The sequence below is a fragment of the Bombina bombina genome, chromosome 12 (assembly GCF_027579735.1).
Source record: "Bombina bombina isolate aBomBom1 chromosome 12, aBomBom1.pri, whole genome shotgun sequence".
Classification (NCBI taxonomy): domain Eukaryota; kingdom Metazoa; phylum Chordata; class Amphibia; order Anura; family Bombinatoridae; genus Bombina; species Bombina bombina.
The window spans coordinates 121,658,998-121,679,007 of record NC_069510.1 but is presented as its reverse complement, the minus strand read 5'-3'; the positions used below and the strand labels follow the sequence as shown (position 1 = coordinate 121,679,007).

The 20,010-nt window shown below is 42.8% G+C and overlaps 1 protein-coding gene across 1 annotated transcript in view; it reads right to left on the bottom strand.

Moving 5' to 3' along the window:
- The window catches only part of TBC1D13 (TBC1 domain family member 13), a 100,051-nt gene that overhangs the window by 1,666 nt on the left and 78,375 nt on the right, over positions 1-20,010 (bottom strand). The window contains exon 11 of the mRNA XM_053695989.1: positions 12,661-12,718. Coding sequence (XP_053551964.1) covers positions 12,661-12,718 — 58 coding nt within the window. The remainder of the gene's footprint in view (positions 1-12,660; positions 12,719-20,010) is intronic.

Below are 20,010 nucleotides of genomic sequence, written 5' to 3'. Positions count from 1 at the left end.
ATAAGAAACATAATTTATGCTTACCTGATAAATTTATTTCTCTTGTGGTGTATCCAGTCCACGGATCATCCATTACTTGTGGGATATTCTCAGGACCGTCTTTAACACAGGGCAAAAGGGGCAGCTGCCCTGGGCCCAGTTTCTGTTGAGGGGCCCAAGAGTCCATTTTTTTAATGGTTCATACCAGACTGCTGATTTGACATGGGGAACACACACATTCTGTCCTAATACTGTCACAGTCAAAAGTACTCTGCTTATATATATATTTTTTTTTTAAACTGTGCCAGACCGTGCCAGTGTCATGTGACATGCCAAGCTATTGCCATGTGCTGTTTTAGATGTGCACTGTGCAGCACTGAATGCAAAGCCCTAACTCGGCATCCAGCCATTCCCACTGCATCATAAAAGGTCCTACTGGGGTTACCACTGTTACCAGGTAACTGCTCTGGTGGTGGGGATTGTTTCTGGGTAGGGCTGACTGTAGGTGCATGCAGCAGAAAGCTGGAGCGGCAAGAACGTGAGGATTTGAGCATCTGTGCAGCTGCATACACTGCTCTCTTCAGTCTTGAGGCTGTGTGACTCATCTCACACTGTATCCATGCAGCCTTGGACAGGCAGCATCCAGTCTGCTGGTCCCCTTAGCCCTGCTCTTTCTGCTGTGGCCCTAAGATCAACTAACTGAAGTTTGTTAGGGGAACAGTGCTTTGTAGAAAGGTGTTAGTGGGAAGAATAAGTGAGTGCACACACACCCCTCCCCATGCAGCATTGTCTAGTGCAAGGTGAGAGGGAACTTGTTCCTAGCAAAGAAGTGACATGTGCTGCTGTGGATGATGTATAGGATCATGCTGATACTTCACACATTAATGTAAGGTTTATTTTTATAGTTTTTGTTTTCTCTCTGTCTCAGAATTTATAGCTTCCCATAGTAGTTCTGCTGTTCCAGTCAGTAAACCTATACTGCACCTCCATGCTTCCTCCTCAGTCTTTACCATGCTTTGCTCCTGTTGGCTGCCCTAAATCTCTTTAACCAGCTAACCTCACACCAGAATCACATTCAAAAGAATATTAAATGAATCCACATTGGAGGAATTTATATATTTATTTACTTATTAGTACTGCTTAGGTCCAGTTTCACATATTGCAATTTATTTCATTTTTTAAATGATTAGCTCAGCAGTGGATAATCCACTGCTGGGCTAATAATTAAAAAAAAAATAGATTTAGATGTTTTTTTGGATGTTGGGGTGGAGAGCGAAATTGCATGGGGGGGGCCCAAGAAAATTTTCGCCCAGGGTCCAGTCAATATTAAAGACGGCCCTGGATATTCTCCTTCCCAACAGGAAGTTGCAAGAGGATCACCCACAGCAGAGCTGCTATATAGCTCCTCCCCTAACTGCCATATCCAGTCATTCGACCGAAACAAGCCGAGAAAGGAGAAACCATAAGGTGCAGTGGTGACTGTAGTTTAAATTAAAATTTAGACCCGCCTTAAAAGGACAGGGCGGGCTGTGGACTGGATACACCACAAGAGAAATAAATTTATCAGGTAAGCATAAATTATGTTTTCTCTTGTAAGGTGTATCCAGTCCACGGATCATCCATTACTTGTGGGATACCAATACCAAAGCTAAAGTACACGGATGAAGGGAGGGACAAGGCAGGCTTAAATGGAAGGAACCACTGCCTGTAAAACCTCTCTCCCAAAAATAGCCTCCGAAGAAGCAAAAGTATCAAATTTGTAAAATTTTGAAAAGGTATGAAGCGAAGACCAAGTCGCCGCCTTGCAAATATGTTCAACAGAAGCCTCATTTTTAAATGCCCAGGTGGAAGCCACAGCTCTAGTAGAATGAGCTGTAATCCTTTCAGGGGGCTGCTGTCCAGCAGTCTCATAGGCTAAGCGTATTACGCTCCGAAGCCAAAAATAAAGAGAGGTTGCCGAAGATTTTTGACCTCTCCTCTGTCCAGAGTAAACAACAAACAGTGTAGATATTTGGCGAAAATCTTTAGCATCTTGTAAGTAAAACTTTAAAGCACGGACCACGTCCAGATTATGTAAAAGGCGTTCCTTCTTTGAAGAAGGATTAGGACACAATGATGGAACAACAATCTCTTGATTGATATTCTTGTTAGAAACTACCTTAGGTAAAAACCCAGGTTTTTACGCAGAACTACTTTATCTGAATGGAAAATCAGATAAGGAGAATCACATTGTAAGGCAGATAACTCAGAGACTCTCCGAGCCGAGGAAATAGCCATCAAAAACAGAACTTTCCAAGATAAAAGTTTGATATCAATGGAATGAAGGGGTTCAAACGGAACCCCTTGAAGAACTTTAAGAACCAAGTTTAAGCTCCATGGGGGAGCAACAGGTTTAAACACAGGCTTAATTCTAACCAAAGCCTGACAAAAAGCTTGAACGTCTGGAACTTCTGCCAGACGCTTGTGCAAAAGAATAGACAGAGCAGAAATCTGTCCCTTTAAAGAACTAGCTGATAATCCTTTTTCCAAACCCTCTTGGAGAAAGGACAATATCCTAGGAATCCTAACCTTACTCCATGAATAATTCTTGGATTCACACCAATAAAGGTATTTACGCCATATCTTATGGTAGATTTTCCTGGTGACAGGCTTTCGTGCCTGTATAAGGGTATCAATGACTGACTCGGAGAAGCCACGCTTTGATAAAATCAAGCGTTCAATCTCCATGCAGTCAGTCTCAGAGAAATTAGATTTGGATGATTGAAAGGACCTTGTAGTAGAAGGTCTTGTCTCAGAGGCAGGGTCCATGGTGGAAAGGATGACATGTCCACTAGGTCTGCATACCAGGTCCTGCGTGGCCACGCAGGCGCTATCAAGATCACCGATGCTCTCTCCTGTTTGATTTTGGCAATCAGTCGAGGGAGCAGAGGAAACGGTGGAAACACATAAGCCAGGTTGAAGAACCAAGGCGCTGCTAGAGCATCTATCAGTGCCGCTTCTGGGTCCCTGGACCTGGATCCGTAACAAGGAAGCTTGGCGTTTTGGCGAGATGCCATGACATCCAGTTCTGGTTTGCCCCAACGAGGAACCAATTGAGCAAACACCTCCGGATGGAGTTCCCACTCCCCCGGATGAAAAGTCTGATGACTTAGAGAAAATCCGCCTCCCAGTTCTCTACACCTGGGATATGGATTGCTGATAGGTGGCAAGAGTGAGTCTCTGCCCAGCGAATTATCTTGGAGACTTCTAACATCGATAGGGAACTCCTGGTTCCCCCTTGATGGTTGATGTAAGCCACAGTCGTGATGTTATCCGACTGAAATCTGATGAACCTCAGGGTTGCTAACTGAGGCCAAGCTAGAAGAGCATTGAATATTGCTCTTAACTCCAGAATATTTATTGGGAGGAGTTTCTCCTCCTGAGTCCACGATCCCTGAGCCTTCAGGGAATTCCAGACTGCACCCCAACCTAGAAGGCTGGCATCTGTTGTTACAATTGTCCAATCTGGCCTGCGAAAGGTCATACCTTTGGACAGATGGACCAGAGATAGCCACCAGAGAAGAGAATCTCTGGTCTCTTGATCCAGATTTAGCAGAGGGGACAAATCTGTGTAATCCCCATTCCACTGACTGAGCATGCATAGTTGCAGCGGTCTGAGATGTAGGCGTGCAAATGGCACTATGTCCATCGCCGCTACCATCAAGCCGATTACTTCCATACACTGAGCCACCGAAGGGCGCGGAATAGAATGAAGAACACGGCAAGATTTTAGAAGCTTTGATAACCTGGATTCTGTCAGGTAAATCTTAATTTTTACAGAATCTGTGAAGGAGACTCTTGTGAGTGGGGATAGAGAACTCTTTTCCTCGTTCACCTTCCACCCATGTGACCTGAAAAATGCCAGAACTATGTTCGTATGTGACTTGGCAATCTGAAAGCTTGACGCCTGTATCAGGATGTCGTCCAGATAAGGGGCCACTGATATACCTCGCGGTCTTAGGACCGCCAGAAGCGATCCCAGAACTTTTGTAAAGATTCTTGGAGCTGTAGCTAACCCGAAGGGAAGAGCCACAAATTGGTAATGCCTGTCCAGAAAGGCAAACCTTAGGAACCGATGATGATCTTTGTGAATCGGTATGTGAAGGTAAGCATCCTTCAAATCCACTGTGGTCATGTACTGACCCTCCTGGATCATAGGTAGGATGGTCCGAATAGTTTCCATTTTGAACGATGGAAATCTGAGAAATTTGTTTAAGATCTTTAGATACAAAATGGGTTTGAAGGTTCCCTCTTTTTTGGGAACCACAAACAGATTTGAATAAAAACCCTGTCCCTGTTCCGACTGTGGAACTGGACAGATCACTCCCATAACTAGGAGGTCTTGCACACAGCGTAAGAATGCCTCTTTCTTTATCTGGGTTACAGATAATCTCGAAAGGTGAAATCTCCCTTGAGGAGGGGAAGCTTTGAAGTCCAGAAGATATCCCTGAGATATGATCTCCAACGCCCAGGGATCCTGAACATCTCTTGCCCACGCCTGGGCAAAGAGAGAAAGTCTGCCCCCTACTAGATCCATTACCGGATAGGGGGCCGTTCCTTCATGCTGTCTTAGAGGCAGCAGCAGGCTTACTGGCCTGCTTGCCTTTGTTCCAGGACTTGTTAGGTTTCCAGCCCGGTTTGGATTGAGCAAAAGTTCCCTCTTGTCTTGTAGCAGAGGAAGTTGATGCTGCACCTGCCTTGAAGTTTCGAAAGGCACGAAAATTAGACTGTTTGGCCTTTGATTTGGCCCTGTCTTGAGGAAGGGTATGACCCTTACCTCCAGTAATGTCAGCAATAATTTCCTTCAAACCAGGCCCGAATAGGGTCTGCCCCTTGAAGGGAATGTTAAGTAATTTAGACTTTGAAGTCACGTCAGCTGACCAAGATTTAAGCCATAGCGCCCTATGCGCCTGGATGGCGAATCCAGAATTCTTAGCCGTTAGTTTAGTTAAATGAACAATGGCGTCAGAAACAAAAGAATTAGCTAGCTTAAGTGTTCTAAGCTTGTCAAGTATTTCAGTCAATGGAATAGCTGTCTGAAAGGCCTCTTCCAGAGACTCAAACCAGAACGCCGCAGCAGCAGTGACAGGCGCAATGCATGCAAGGGGCTGCAGGATAAAACCTTGTTGAATAAACATTTTCTTAAGGTAACCTTCTAATTTTTTATCCATTGGATCTGAAAAAGCACAACTGTCCTCGACAGGGATAGTGGTACGCTTTGCTAAAGTAGAAACTGCTCCCTCCACCTTAGGGACCGTCTGCCATAAGTCCCGTGTGGTGGCGTCTATTGGAAACATTTTTCTAAAAATAGGAGGGGGGGAAAACGGCACACCGGGTCTATCCCACTCCTTATTAATGATTTCTGTAAACCTTTTAGGTATTGGAAAAACATCAGTACACACCGGCACTGCATAGTATTTATCCAGTCTACACAATTTCTCTGGTACTGCAATTGTGTCACAGTCATTCAGAGCAGCTAACACCTCCCCAAGCAATACACGGAGGTTCTCAAGCTTAAATTTAAAAGTAGAAATATCTGAATCAGGTTTCCCCGAATCAGAAATGTCACCCACAGACTGAAGCTCTCCTTCCTCAGCTTCTGCATATTGTGACGCAGTATCAGACATGGGCCTTAAGGCATCTGCGCGCTCTGTACTACGTCTAACCCCAGAGCTATCGCGCTTTCCTCTGAATTCAGGCAGTCTGGCTAATACCGCTGACAGGGTATTATCCATGATTGCCGCCATGTCCTGCAAAGTAATCGCTATGGGCGTCTTTGATGTACTTGGCGCCATTTTAGCGTGAGTCCCTAGAGCGGGAGTCAAAGGATCTGACACGTGGGGAGAGTTAGTCGGCATAACTTCCCCCTCGCCAGAATCTTCTGGTGATAAATTTTTTAAAGATAAAAGCTGATCTTTATTGTTTAAAGTGAAATCAATACATTTAGTACACATTCTCATATGGGGTTCCACCATGGCTTTTAAACATAATGAACAAGGAGTTTCCTCTATGTCAGACATGTTTATACAGACTAGCAATGAGACTAGCAAGCTTGGAAAACACTTTACATCAAGTTAAACAAGCAATATAAAAAACGTTACTGTGCCTTTAAGGGAAACAAATTTTGCTAAAATTTGAAATAACAGTGAAAAAAGGCAGTTAAACAAACGAAATTTTTACAGTGTATGTAACAAGTTAGCAGAGCATTGCACCCACTTGCAAATGGATGATTAACCCCTTAATACAAAAAACGGATTAACAAATTGAAAAAAAACAACGTTTTTTAAACAGTCACAACTGCTACAGCTCCACTGTGGCTTTACCTTCCTCAATATATGACTTTTGAAGCCTTTTGAGCCCTTCAGAGATGTCCAAAAGCATGCAGGGGACTGCTGAGGGAAGCTGAATGTCTCTGTCTGTAATTTTAACTGCGCAAAAAAGCGCTAAAATAGGCCCCTCCCACTCATATTACAACAGTGGAAAGCCTCAGGAAACTGTTTCTAGGCAAAAATCAAGCCAGCCATGTGGAAAAAACTAGGCCCCAATAAGTTTTATCACCAAAGCATATATAAAAACAATTAAACATGCCAGCAAACGTTTTATATTGCACATTAATCAGAGTATATACCTCTGATAGCAAGCCTGATACTAGTCGCTATTAAATCACTGTATTTAGGCTTAACTTACATTAATCCGGTATCAGCAGCTTTTTTCTAGCAAATTCCATCCCTAGAAAAACTTAAACTGCACATACCTTATTGCAGGATAACCTGCACGCCATTCTCCCTCTGAAGTTACCTCACTCCTCAGACATATGTGAGAACAGCAGTGGATCTTAGTTACTTCTGCTAAGATCATAGAAAAACACAGGCAGATTCTTCTTCTTAATGCTGCCTGAGATAAAATAGTACAACTCCGGTACCATTTAAAAACAAACTTTTGATTGAAGAAAAAACTAACTATATTACACCACTTTCCTTTTACTACCTCCAGCTATGTTGAGAGTTTGCAAGAGAATGACTGGATATGGCAGTTAGGGGAGGAGCTATATAGCAGCTCTGCTGTGGGTGATCCTCTTGCAACTTCCTGTTGGGAAGGAGAATATCCCACAAGTAATGCATGATCCGTGGACTGGATACACCTTACAAGAGAAATAATAACTATTCACAAGTCACTAATATTTATATATATACTGTATATATCCTGACTCGCTGCACACACCCTGTTGTACAAGTCGCTAACATTTATATATATATATATATATATATATATATATAAATATCCTGACTCGCTGCACACACCCTGTTGTACAAGTCACTAACATTTATATATATATTTATATACTGTATATATAAATATCCTGACTCGCTGCACACACCCTGTTGTATAAGTCACTAACATTTATTTTTTTATATATATATAATCCACTGAAATAAGTGCACTCCCACGAACAGTAAATTTCAATTCTGCCAGGGTGCTATAGGAATTTCAAATATCCAAGTTATAACACAAGCACTCACTGGACTTGATACAGGTGAAATAAAAAGTGTTTTATTCCATATAAACGAGTGACGTTTCGGGGGTGTTCACCCCTTCATCAGACCACTTTTTATTTCACCTGTATCAAGTCCAGTGAGTGCTTGTGTTATAACTTGGATATATATATATATATATACACACTGTATATGTATATATCCTGACACGCTGGACACACCCTGTTATACAAGTCACTAACATATATATATATACTGTATATATATATATATATATATATATATATATATATCCTGACACGCTGCAGACACCCTGTTATACACGTCACTAACATTATATATATATATATAAATAAATAAATAAATAAAAAGAGAGAAGCGCTCAACCTGGGAACGAACAATATCATAATAGCTTGTTCTATGGCTAGAACGAGAGAAACAGCAAAACCCCAGACGTATGTTTCGGCCTATTGTGGGCCTCATCAGTGAGGTGCAGCCACATCCCTCTAGGTACACTGAGCAACGGGTCCATGTCTAGATTCCCGCATCACACTTAGAGAGACTTTCCTCAGGGCCATAATTTGCATAAATAAAAAGAGAGAAATGCTCAACCTGGGAACGATTCTCTCTTTTTATTTATGAAAATCATGACTCTTCGGGAAGTCTCCCTAAGTGTGATGTGGGAATCCAGACGTGGACCCGTTGCTCAGTTTGCCTAGAGGGATGTGGCTGCACCTCACTGACGAGGCCCACACTAGGCCGAAATGTACGTCTGGGGTTTTGCTGTTTCTCTCGTTCAGAGAGGGATTGCCTGGTATTTCGGGGCTGGACTGTACTGTGAAGTCAGGATCAGACTGATATGCTTCAGGAAAGTTCTTCTCTGTGAAAGGCACATGTTGAGCAAAAAGAGGCTGCTTCTTGGGTGGTAACCAGCCATAGAACAAGCTATTATGCTATTGTTCGTTCCCAGGTTGAGCGCTTCTCTCTTTTTATTTATGCAAATTATGACACTTAGGGAAGTCTCCCTAAGTGTGATGCGGGAATCCAGACGTGGACCCGTTGCTCAGTGTGCCTAGAGGGATATGGCTGCACCTCACTGACGAGGCCCACAATAGGCCAAAACGTACGTCTGTGTTAATGAGAATATCACCTAAATACTAACATTACTCACTAGCAGTGCACTCTGCTCGCTTGTATAATTACCAGAAACACCAGAGTGTTAATCAGAATATAACTAAATACGGACACCACTCTCCAGCAGTGTGCTCTGCTCGCTTGTATAATTACCAGAAACAGTAATGTGTTAATGAGATTATCACTACTGACATCACTGCAAAGCAGTGCACTCTGCTCACTTGTATAATCAAAAGAAACTGTAATGTGTTAATGAGAATATCACCTAAATTCTGACATAATTCCCTAGCACTGCGCTCTGCTCGCTTGTATAATCACCAGAAACACCAGTGTTAATAAGAATATAACTAAATACTGACATCACTCCCTAGCAGTTCACTCTCCTCGCTTCTATAATCACAAGAAACACCACAGTGTTAATGAGAATATCACTAAATACTGATATCACTCACTAGCAGTGCACTCTGCTCACTTGTATAATCACCAGAAACAGTAATGTGTTAATGAGAATATCACTAGATACTAACATAACTCCCTAGCACTGCGCTCTGCTCGCTTGAATAATCACCAGAAACAGTAATGTGTTAATGAGAATATCAATAAATACCGACTTCACTTCCCAGCAGTGCGCTCTGCTCGCTTGTATAATCGCCAAAAACACCAGAGCATTAATGAGAATATCACCTAAATACGGATATCGCTCCCTAGCAGTGCGCTCTGCTCGCTTGCATAATCACCGGAAATAGTAATGTGTTAATGAAAATATCACCTGAATAATGACATCACTCCCCAGCAGTGCGCTGTACTTGCTTGTATAATCACGAGACACACCAAAGCGTTAATGAGAATATCACCTAAATACTAACATCACTCCCCAGCAGTGCACTCTGCTCGCTTGTATAATCACCAGACACAACAGAGCGTTAATGAGAATATCACCTAAATACTAACATCACTCTCTAGCAGTGCTCTCTGCTCGCTTACGTAATCACCAGAAACAGTAATGTGTTAATGAGAATATCACCTAAATACTAACACCACTCACTAGCAGTGCACTCTACTCGCTTGTTTAATCACCAGAAACACCAGAGTGTTAATCAGAATATCACTAAATACGGACACCACTCCCCAGCAGTGTGCTCTGCTCGCTTTTATAATCACCAGAAACAGTAATGTGTTAATGAGAATATCAATACTAACATTACTGCAAAGCAGTGCGCTCTGCTCGCTTGTATAATCACAAGAAACAGTAATGTGTTAATGAGAATATTACTAAATACTGACATCTCTCCCTAGCAGTGCGCTCTGCTCGCTTGTATAATCACCAGAAACACCAGTGTTAATAAGAATGTCACTAAATACTGACATCACTCCCTATCAGTGCGCTCTGCTCGCTTCTATAATCACAAGAAACACCACAGTGTTATTGAGAATATCACTAAATACTGATATCACTCCCTAGCAGTGCACTCTGCTCTCTTGTATAATCACCAGAAACAGTAATGTGTTAATGAGAATATCACCTAAATACTAACATCACTCCCCAGCAGTGCGCTCTGCTCGCTTGTATAATCACCAGACACACAAGAGCATTAATGAGAACATCACCTAAATACTGACATCACTCCCCAGTAGTGCACTCAGCTCGCTTGTATAATCACCAGAAACACCAAATACTGACATCTCTCGCCAGCAGTGCGCTCTGCTCGCTTATATAATTACCAGAAACACAAGAATGTTAATGAGAATATCGCCTAAATACTGACACTACTCCCTAGCACTGCGCTCTGCTCGCTTGTATAATCACAAGAAACACCAGAGCATTAATGAGAATATCACAAAATACTGACATCACTCCCTAGCAGTGCACTCTGCTCGCTTCTATAATCACCAGAAATAGTAATGTGTTAATGAGAATATCACTAAATAATGACATCACTCCCTAGCAGTGCACTCTGCTTGCTTGTATAATCACCAGAAACACCAGTGTTAATAAGAATATCACTAAATATTCACATCACACCTTAGCAGTAGGGTCTGCTGGCTTGTACAATCACCAGAAACAGTAATGTGTAAATGAGAATATCACTTTAATACTGACATCACTCCCTAGCATTGCGCTCTGCTCGCTTGTATAATTACCAGAAATAGTAATGTGTTAATGAGAATATCACCTAAATACTGACATCACTCCCCAGCAGTCCGCTGTGCTCGCTGTACAATCACCAGAAACACCAGAGTGTTAATGAGAATATCACTAAATACTGACATCTCTCGCCAGCAGTGCACTCTGCTCGCTTGTATAATCACAAGAAATAGTAATGTGTTAATGAGAATATCACCTAAATACTGACATCACTCCCCAGCAGTGCGCTGTGCTCACTTGTATAATCACCAGACACACCAGAGCGTTAATGAGAATATACCTAAATACTGACATCTCTCACCAACAGTGTGCTGTGCTCGCTTGTATAATCACCAGAAACACAAGAACGCTTGTATAATCACCAGAAACATCAGTGTTAATGAGAATATCACTAAATACTGACATCACTCCCTAGCAGTGCACACTGCTCGCTTGTATAATCACCAGAAACACCAGTGTTAATAAGAATATCACTAAATACCAACATCACTCCCTAGCAGTGCGCTCTGCTCGCTTGTATAATCACAAGAAACAGTAATGTGTTAATGAGAATATCACCTAAATTCTGACATAATTTCCTAGCACAGCGCTCTACTCGCTTGTATAATCACAAGAAACAGTACTGTGTTAATGAGAATATCACTAAATACTGACATCACTCTCTAGCACTGCGCTCTGCTCGCTTGTATAATCACCATAAACAGTAATGTGTTAATGAGAATATCACTAAATACTGACATCTCTCCCTAGCAGTGCACTCTCCTAACTTGTTTATTCACCATTAATACCATAGCGTTAAGGAGAATATAACCTAAATACTGAAATCCCAAACCACAGAAGTGCGCTCTGCTCGCTTGTATAATCACTAGAAATAGTAATGTGTTAATGAGAATATCACCTAAATACTGACATCACTTCCCATCAGTGCGCTGTGCTCACTTGTATAATCACCAGACACACCAGAGCGTTAATGAGAATATGCCTAAATATTGACATCTCTCACCAGCAGTGCGCTGTGCTCACTAGTATAATCACCAGAAACACCAGTGTTAATAAGAATATCACAAAATACTGACATCACTCCCTAGCAGTGCTCTCTGCTCGCTTCTATAATCTATAATCACAAGAAACACCACAGTGTTAATGATATCACTAAATATTGACATCACTCCCAGCACTGCGCTCTGCTTGCTTGTATAGTCACAAGAAACACCACAGTGTTAATGAGAATATCACCTAAATACTGACATCACTGCCTAGCAATGTGCTCTGCTCGCTTGTATAATCACCAGAAACAGTAATGTGTTAATAAGAATATCACTAAATACTGACATCACTGCAAAGCAGTGCGCTCTGCTCGCTTGTATAATCACAAGAAACAGTACTGTGTTAATGAGAATATCACTAAATACTGACATAACTCTCTAGCACTGCACTCCGCTCGCTTTTATAATCACCAGAAACAGTAATGTGTTAATGAGAATATCACTAAATACTGACATCTCTCCCTAGCAGTGCGCTCTGCTCACTTGTATAATCACCATAAACACCATAGCGTTAATGAGAATATAACCTAAATACTGAAATCCCAAACCGTAGCAGTGCGCTCTGCTCGCTTGTATAGTCAGAAGAAACACCAGTGTAAATGAGAATATCACCTAAATACTGACATCACTGCCTAGCAATGCACTCTGCTCGCTTGTATAATCACCAGAAACAGTAATGTGTTAATTAGAATATCACTAAATACGGACACCACTCCCCAGCAGTGTGCTCTGCTCGCTTGTATAAATACCAGAAACAACAAGATTTGAGGTGTGATCGGCTTTACAGACAGGACAGCATTAGGAGAGTGTCTGGATAACTCACCTGCAGAAGCCTCATGTCCCCTGTGAAGTCGCCTTCTAGTAACTGATCCCGAATCAAACTGCAGAACAACAAATATCTCCCATCAGACTGAGACACAAGAAATATTATTGTGAGACATTGACACCAGCAAATCTGTCTGATATCAAACTGTTAGTTTATCTGTTTACTACTCACCTGCACACTCAAGGTTCAGTACATTACAATCTGTAATCACCTCTAGCCCAGCATGAGAGGGGTTAATGAGCAGTTCTTACTAATACTGCTTATGTATTATTTTCATATAATTAGTGACAAGTGTACGCTTATCCGGGGAAGGAAACCTGAGCCTGTGATTGGCTGTATAAGCTGCCTTTGTTTTCAGTGCCTGTTCCAGAGAACACATGTAGCGGATGATGGAAGCGTGCTGTAAGCGCACACTATTTGCATGCAGCCTCACTTTGGTGATGAGAAACGGTAAAGCATGTGCTCATGCTAAAAGCTACACAGCATCCATTGCTGCATTGTCACACATGGGGGTCTCCACTTTAGCCATACTCCTAGGTCTGGAGGTGGCATAGGTTTTTTACTTTCCTCTCATTGCACCTTTCAACAAATACAACCCATCTCTTCCCTCACATTTTCCTCATTCCAAACCCACGATTCGCTTATTCTCTCCTCTCTCTTTACACGTTGCAGTCATATATCGCCCCCCTGCCTCCTCAACTCAATTTCTAGATCACTTTGCTGCCTGGCTTCCTTATTTCCTTTCCTCAGACACCCCTGCCCTCACTCTTGGTGACTTCAACATCCCTCTTGACAATCCCACTGCTTCATCTGCAAAACAACTTCTGCAACTCACTTCCTCTTTCGGTTTGTCACAATGGACTGACTCACCCACTCACAAAGATGCCCACTCCCCTGATCTGATCTTTAGCTATCGATGCACTATTTCAAACTTCACAAATTCCCCTTTTCCTCTTTGTGACCATCATCTCCTCACTTGCAACATCTCATCCCTCCCTACAACTCTCCCTCCTTCTACCCCTCACACCAAACTTCACAGAAGCATTATGTCATTAGATCAGCAACAGCTCGCGAGTTCTCTCGAACCTCTTCTCTCATCCATCTCCTCCTTTTCCTGCCGTGCCACAATAATTGACAATCTAGCCCCACCTACTATAGCTCGGAAATTACACACTCATCCTCAGCCCTGGCATACTCCTCTGACACGGTACCTACGCAGATGTTCCCGTACTGCTGAGCGGCATTAGATAAAATCTTGGAGTTCAGCTGACTTTCTTTACTACAAGTGTATCTTGAACTCCTACTACTCTGCCCTTAATCTTTATAAGCAACACTACTTCTCTACTCTTATCTCCACTCTTTCTTCAAACCCAAAACGTCTGTCCTCCACTTTCAACACTCTTCTCCGCCCACCCCCACCTCCTAATACAACTTCTCTGTCAGCTCAAGATTTTGCCAGTCACTTCAATAACAAAATCGATTCCATCAGAAATGAAATCAGCTCTCAGCATGCTTCCAGCCTCTCAGCCCCTCAAAAACTTGCAATTAACCAATACCCAACATAGCCATATATTTCGCTCTTTCGCTCATGCCACTGAGGAAGAAGTTTCCGCACTTATAATGTGCTCTCACCTCACTACCTGTCCCCTCAACCCCTTTCCCTCACAGCTACTCCCCTCCCTCTCTTATACCCTTACCCCTATACTCACACACATCTTCAACCTCTCACTCAGCACTGGTATAGTTCCCTCACCTCTAAAACATGCACTGGTCACACCTATCCTCAAAAAACCTCTCTCTCGATCCAACATCTTCATCCAACTACCGCCCTATTTCTCTACTCCCTCTTGCCTCAAAGCTTCTTGAAAAACTAGTACATGCATGCCTATCCCATTTCCTTACATTACACTACCTCCTTGACCCACTGCAATCTGGATTTCGCCCCCATCACTCCACAGAGACAGCAATCGTTAAGGTTACCAATGACCTACTTACAGCAAAATCCAAAGGCCAGTTCTCTCTACTTATCCTCCTTGATCTGTCCGCAGCCTTTGATACTGTTGACCACCCTCTTTTGCTCCAAACCCTCCAATCCTTTGGCATTTGTGACACAGCCCTCTCGTGGTTCTCTTCCTACCTGTCTAACCGTACCTTTAGTGTAGCCTTCTCTGGGGCTTCCTCTGCCCCGTTACCACTTTCTGTTGGGGTACTGCAAAGCTCTGTCCTCGGTCCCCTTTTCTTCTCAATCTATGCATCATCATTAGGTTCCCTAATAAAGTCCCACGGGTTTCAATATCATTTGTATGCCGATGACACTCAAATCTACATCTCTGCTCCAGACCTATCTCCTTCCTTGCTAACCCGTGTCACTGTCTTTCTCACATCTCTTCGTGGATGTCCTCTCACTACCTTAAAGGGACACTGAACCCAATTTTTTTCTTTTGTGATTCAGATAGAGCATGCAGTATTAAGCAACTTTCTAATTTACTCCTATTATCATTTTTTCTTCGTTCTCTTGCTATCTTTATTTGAAAAAGAAGGCATCTAAGCTAAGGAGCCAGCCAATTTTTGGTTCAGATCCTGGACAGCACTTATTTATTGGTGGGTGAATTTATCCACCAATCAGCAAGAACAACTCAGGTTGTTCACCAAAAATGGGCTGGCATCTAAACTTAAATTCTTGCTTTTCAAATAAAAATACCAAGAGAATGAAGAAAATATTATAATCAGAGTAAATTAGAAAGTTGCTTAAAATTGCATGCTCTATCTGAATCACAAAATAAAAAAAACAGAATTTATGCTTACCTGATAAATTACTTTCTCCAACGGTGTGTCCGGTCCACGGCGTCATCCTTACTTGTGGAATATCTCTTCCCCAACAGGAAATGGCAAAGAGTCCCAGCAAAGCTGGCCATATAGTCCCTCCTAGGCTCCGCCCACCCCAGTCATTCGACCGACGGACAGGAGGAAAAATATAGGAGAAACCATATGGTACCGTGGTGACTGTAGTTAGAGAAAATAATTCATCAGACCTGATTAAAAAACCAGGGCGGGCCGTGGACCGGACACACCGTTGGAGAAAGTAATTTATCAGGTAAGCATAAATTCTGTTTTCTCCAACATTGGTGTGTCTGGTCCACGGCGTCATCCTTACTTGTGGGAACCAATACCAAAGCTTTAGGACACGGATGAAGGGAGGGCGCAAATCAGGTTACCTAAACGGAAGGCACCACGGCTTGCAAAACCTTTCTCCCAAAAATAGCCTCCGAAGAAGCAAAAGTATCAAATTTGTAAAATTTGGCAAAAGTGTGCAGTGAAGACCAAGTCGCTGCCTTACATATCTGGTCAACAGAAGCCTCGTTCTTGAAGGCCCATGTGGAAGCCACAGCCCTAGTGGAGTGAGCTGTGATTCTTTCAGGAGGCTGCCGTCCGGCAGTCTCGTAAGCCAATCGGATGATGCTTTTAAGCCAAAAGGAAAGAGAGGTAGAAGTCGCTTTTTGACCTTTCCTTTTACCAGAATAAACAACAAACAAAGAAGATGTTTGTCTGAAATCCTTTGTAGCCTCTAAATAGAATTTTAGAGCACGGACTACGTCCAAATTGTGTAACAAACGTTCCTTCTTTGAAACTGGATTTGGACATAGAGAAGGTACAACTATCTCCTGGTTAATATTCTTGTTAGAAACAACCTTTGGAAGAAAACCAGGCTTAGTACGCAAAACCACCTTATCTGCATGGAACACCAGATAAGGCGGAGAACACTGCAAAGCAGATAACTCTGAAACTCTTCTAGCAGAAGAAATAGCAACCAAAAACAAAACTTTCCAAGATAGTAACTTAATATCTATGGAATGTAAAGGTTCAAACGGAACCCCTTGAAGAACTGAAAGAACTAGATTTAGACTCCAGGGAGGAGTCAAAGGTCTGTAAACAGGCTTGATCCTAACCAGAGCCTGAACAAATGCTTGAACATCTGGCACAGCTGCCAGTCTTTTGCGTAGTAAGACAGATAAAGCAGAGATCTGTCCTTTTAGAGAACTTGCAGATAATCCTTTCTCCAAACCTTCTTGTAGAAAGGAGAAAATCTTAGGAATTTTTATCTTATTCCATGGGAATCCTTTGGATTCACACCAACAGATATATCTTTTCCATATTTTATGGTAAATCTTTCTAGTTACCGGTTTTCTGGTCTGAACCAGAGTATCTATCACAGAATCTGAAAACCCACGCTTTGATAGAATCAAGCGTTCAATCTCCAAGCCGTCAGCTGGAGAGAGACCAGATTTGGATGTTCGAATGGACCCTGAACAAGAAGGTCCTGTCTCAAAGGTAGCTTCCATGGTGGAACCGATGACATATTCACCAGGTCTGCATACCAAGTTCTGCGTGGCCACGCAGGAGCTATCAAGATCACCGAGACCCTCTCCTGTTTGATCCTGGCTACCAGCCTGGGAATGAGAGGAAACGGTGGAAATACATAAGCTAGGTTGAAGGTCCAAGGTGCTACTAGTGCATCTACTAGAGTCGCCTTGGGATCCCTGGATCTGGACCCGTAGCAAGGAACCTTGAAGTTCTGACGAGACGCCATCAGATCCATGTCTGGAATGCCCCATAATTGAGTTAGTTGGGCAAAAACCTCCGAGTGGAGTTCCCACTCCCCCGGATGGAATGTCTGACGACTCAGATAATCCGCTTCCCAGTTTTCCACACCTGGGATGTGGATCGCAGATAGGTGGCAGGAGTGATCCTCCGCCCATTGTATTATTTTGGTCACTTCTTTCATCGCCAGGGAACTCCTTGTTCCCCCCTGATGATTGATATTCGCAACGGTCGTCATGTTGTCTGATTGGAATCTTATAAATCTGGCCTTTGCTTGCTGAGGGCCAAGCCCTGAGAGCATTGAAGATCGCTCTTAGTTCCAGAATGTTTATCGGGAGAAGAGACTCTTCCCGAGACCATAGTCCCTGAGTTTTCAGGGATTCCCAGACCGCGCCCCAGCCCACTAGACTGGCGTCGGTCGTGACAATGACCCACTCTGGTCTGCGGAAGCTCATTCCCTGGGATAGATGGTCCAGGGTCAGCCACCAACGGAGTGAATCTCTGGTCTTCTGATCTACTTGAATCATTGAAGACAAGTCTGTATAGTCCCCATTCCACTGTTTGAGCATGCACAGTTGTAATGGTCTTAGATGAATTCGTGCAAAAGGAACTATGTCCATTGCTGCAACCATCAACCCTACTACTTCCATGCACTGCGCTATGGAAGGACGTGGAACAGAATGAAGAACTTGACAAGTGCTTAGAAGTTTTGACTTTCTGACCTCTGTCAGAAAAATCCTCATTTCTAAGGAATCTATTATTGTTCCCAAGAAGGGAACTCTTGTTGACGGAGACAGAGAACTTTTTTCTATGTTCACCTTCCATCCGTGTGATCTGAGAAAGGCCAGAACGATATTTGTATGAGCCTTTGCTTTTAACAGGGACGACGCTTGTATTAGAATGTCGTCCAAGTATGGTACTACTGCAATGCCCCTCGGTCTTAGAACCGCTAGAAGGGACCCGAGTACCTTTGTGAAAATCCTTGGAGCAGTGGCTAACCCGAATGGGAGGGCCACAAACTGGTAATGTTTGTCCAGAAAGGCGAACCTTAGGAACTGATGATGTTCTTTGTGGATAGGAATATGTAGGTACGCATCCTTTAGATCCACGGTAGTCATAAATTGACCTTCCTGGATAGTGGGTAGAATCGTTCGAATGGTTTCCATCTTGAACGATGGTACCCTGAGAAATTTGTTTAGGATCTTCAAATCCAAAATTGGTCTGAAGGTTCCCTCTTTTTTGGGAACTACGAACAGATTTGAATAAAATCCCATTCCTTGTTCCTTTATTGGAACTGGGTGTATCACTCCCATCTTTAACAGGTCTTCTACACAATGTAAGAACGCCTGTCTCTTTATTTGGTTTAAGGATAAGTGAGACATGTGGAACCTTCCCCTTGGGGGTAGTTCCCTGAATTCCAGAAGATAACCCTGAGAAACTATTTCTAGTGCCCAGGGATCCTGAACATCTCTTGCCCAAGCCTGAGCAAAGAGAGAGAGTCTGCCCCCTACTAGATTCGGTCCCGGATCGGGGGCTACTCCTTCATGCTGTTTTGTTAGCAGCAGCAGCAGGCTTCTTGGCCTGCTTACCCTTGTTCCAGCCTTGCATAGGTTTCCAGGATGGTTTGGGCTGTGAGGAATTACCCTCTTGCTTAGAGGATGCAGAATTAGAGGCCGGTCCGTTCCTGAAATTGCGAAAGGAACGAAAATTAGACTTATTCTTGGCCTTGAAAGGCCTATCTTGTGGAAGGGCGTGGCCCTTTCCCCCAGTGATGTCTGAGATAATCTCTTTCAATTCTGGTCCAAATAGAGTTTTACCTTTGAAAGGGATGTTAAGCAATTTTGTCTTGGATGATACATCCGCTGACCAAGACTTTAGCCAAAGCGCTCTGCGCGCCACAATTGCAAACCCTGAATTTTTTGCCGCTAATCTAGCTAATTGCAAAGCGGCATCTAAAATAAAAGAGTTAGCCAACTTAAGTGCGTGAACTCTGTCCATATGACAGAACAATTATCATCAGCGCCCTCCTGCTCTTCAGTGTTTAAAACAGAGCAATCGCGCTTTCTCTGATATGCAGGCATTTTGGATAAAATATTTGCTATGGAGTTATCCATTACAGCCGTCAATTGTTGCATGGTAATAAGCATTGGCGCGCTAGATGTACTAGGGGCCTCCTGCGTGGGCAAAACTGGTGTCATGTCTACTCCCCTCATCTGAGGAATCATCTTGGGCAATTTCATTATCTGTGGCAGTACTGTCCTTACTTTGTTTGGACGCTATGGCACAATTATCACACAAATTTAAATGGGGAGACACATTGGCTTTCATACATATAGAACATAGCTTATCCGAAGGCACAGACATGTTAAACAGGCTTAAACTTGTCAATAAAGCACAAAAACCGTTTTAAAACAAAACCGTTACTGTCTCTTTAAATTTTAAACAGAAACACTTTATTACTGAATATGTGAAAAAGTATGAAGGAATTGTTCAAAAATTACCAAAATTTCACCACAGTGCCTTAAAGCATTAAAAGTATTGCACACCAATTTTCAGAGCTTTAACCCTTAAAATAACGAAACCGGAGCCGTTTACAAATTTAACCCCTATACAGTCCCAGCTACAGCCTTTGCTGTGACTTTACCAAGCCCAGAGGGAATACGATACCAAGTGACGCCTTCTAGAAACTTTTCCAGCTACTTTCAGATCCTCACACATGCATCTGCATGTCTTGCTCTCAAAAACAAC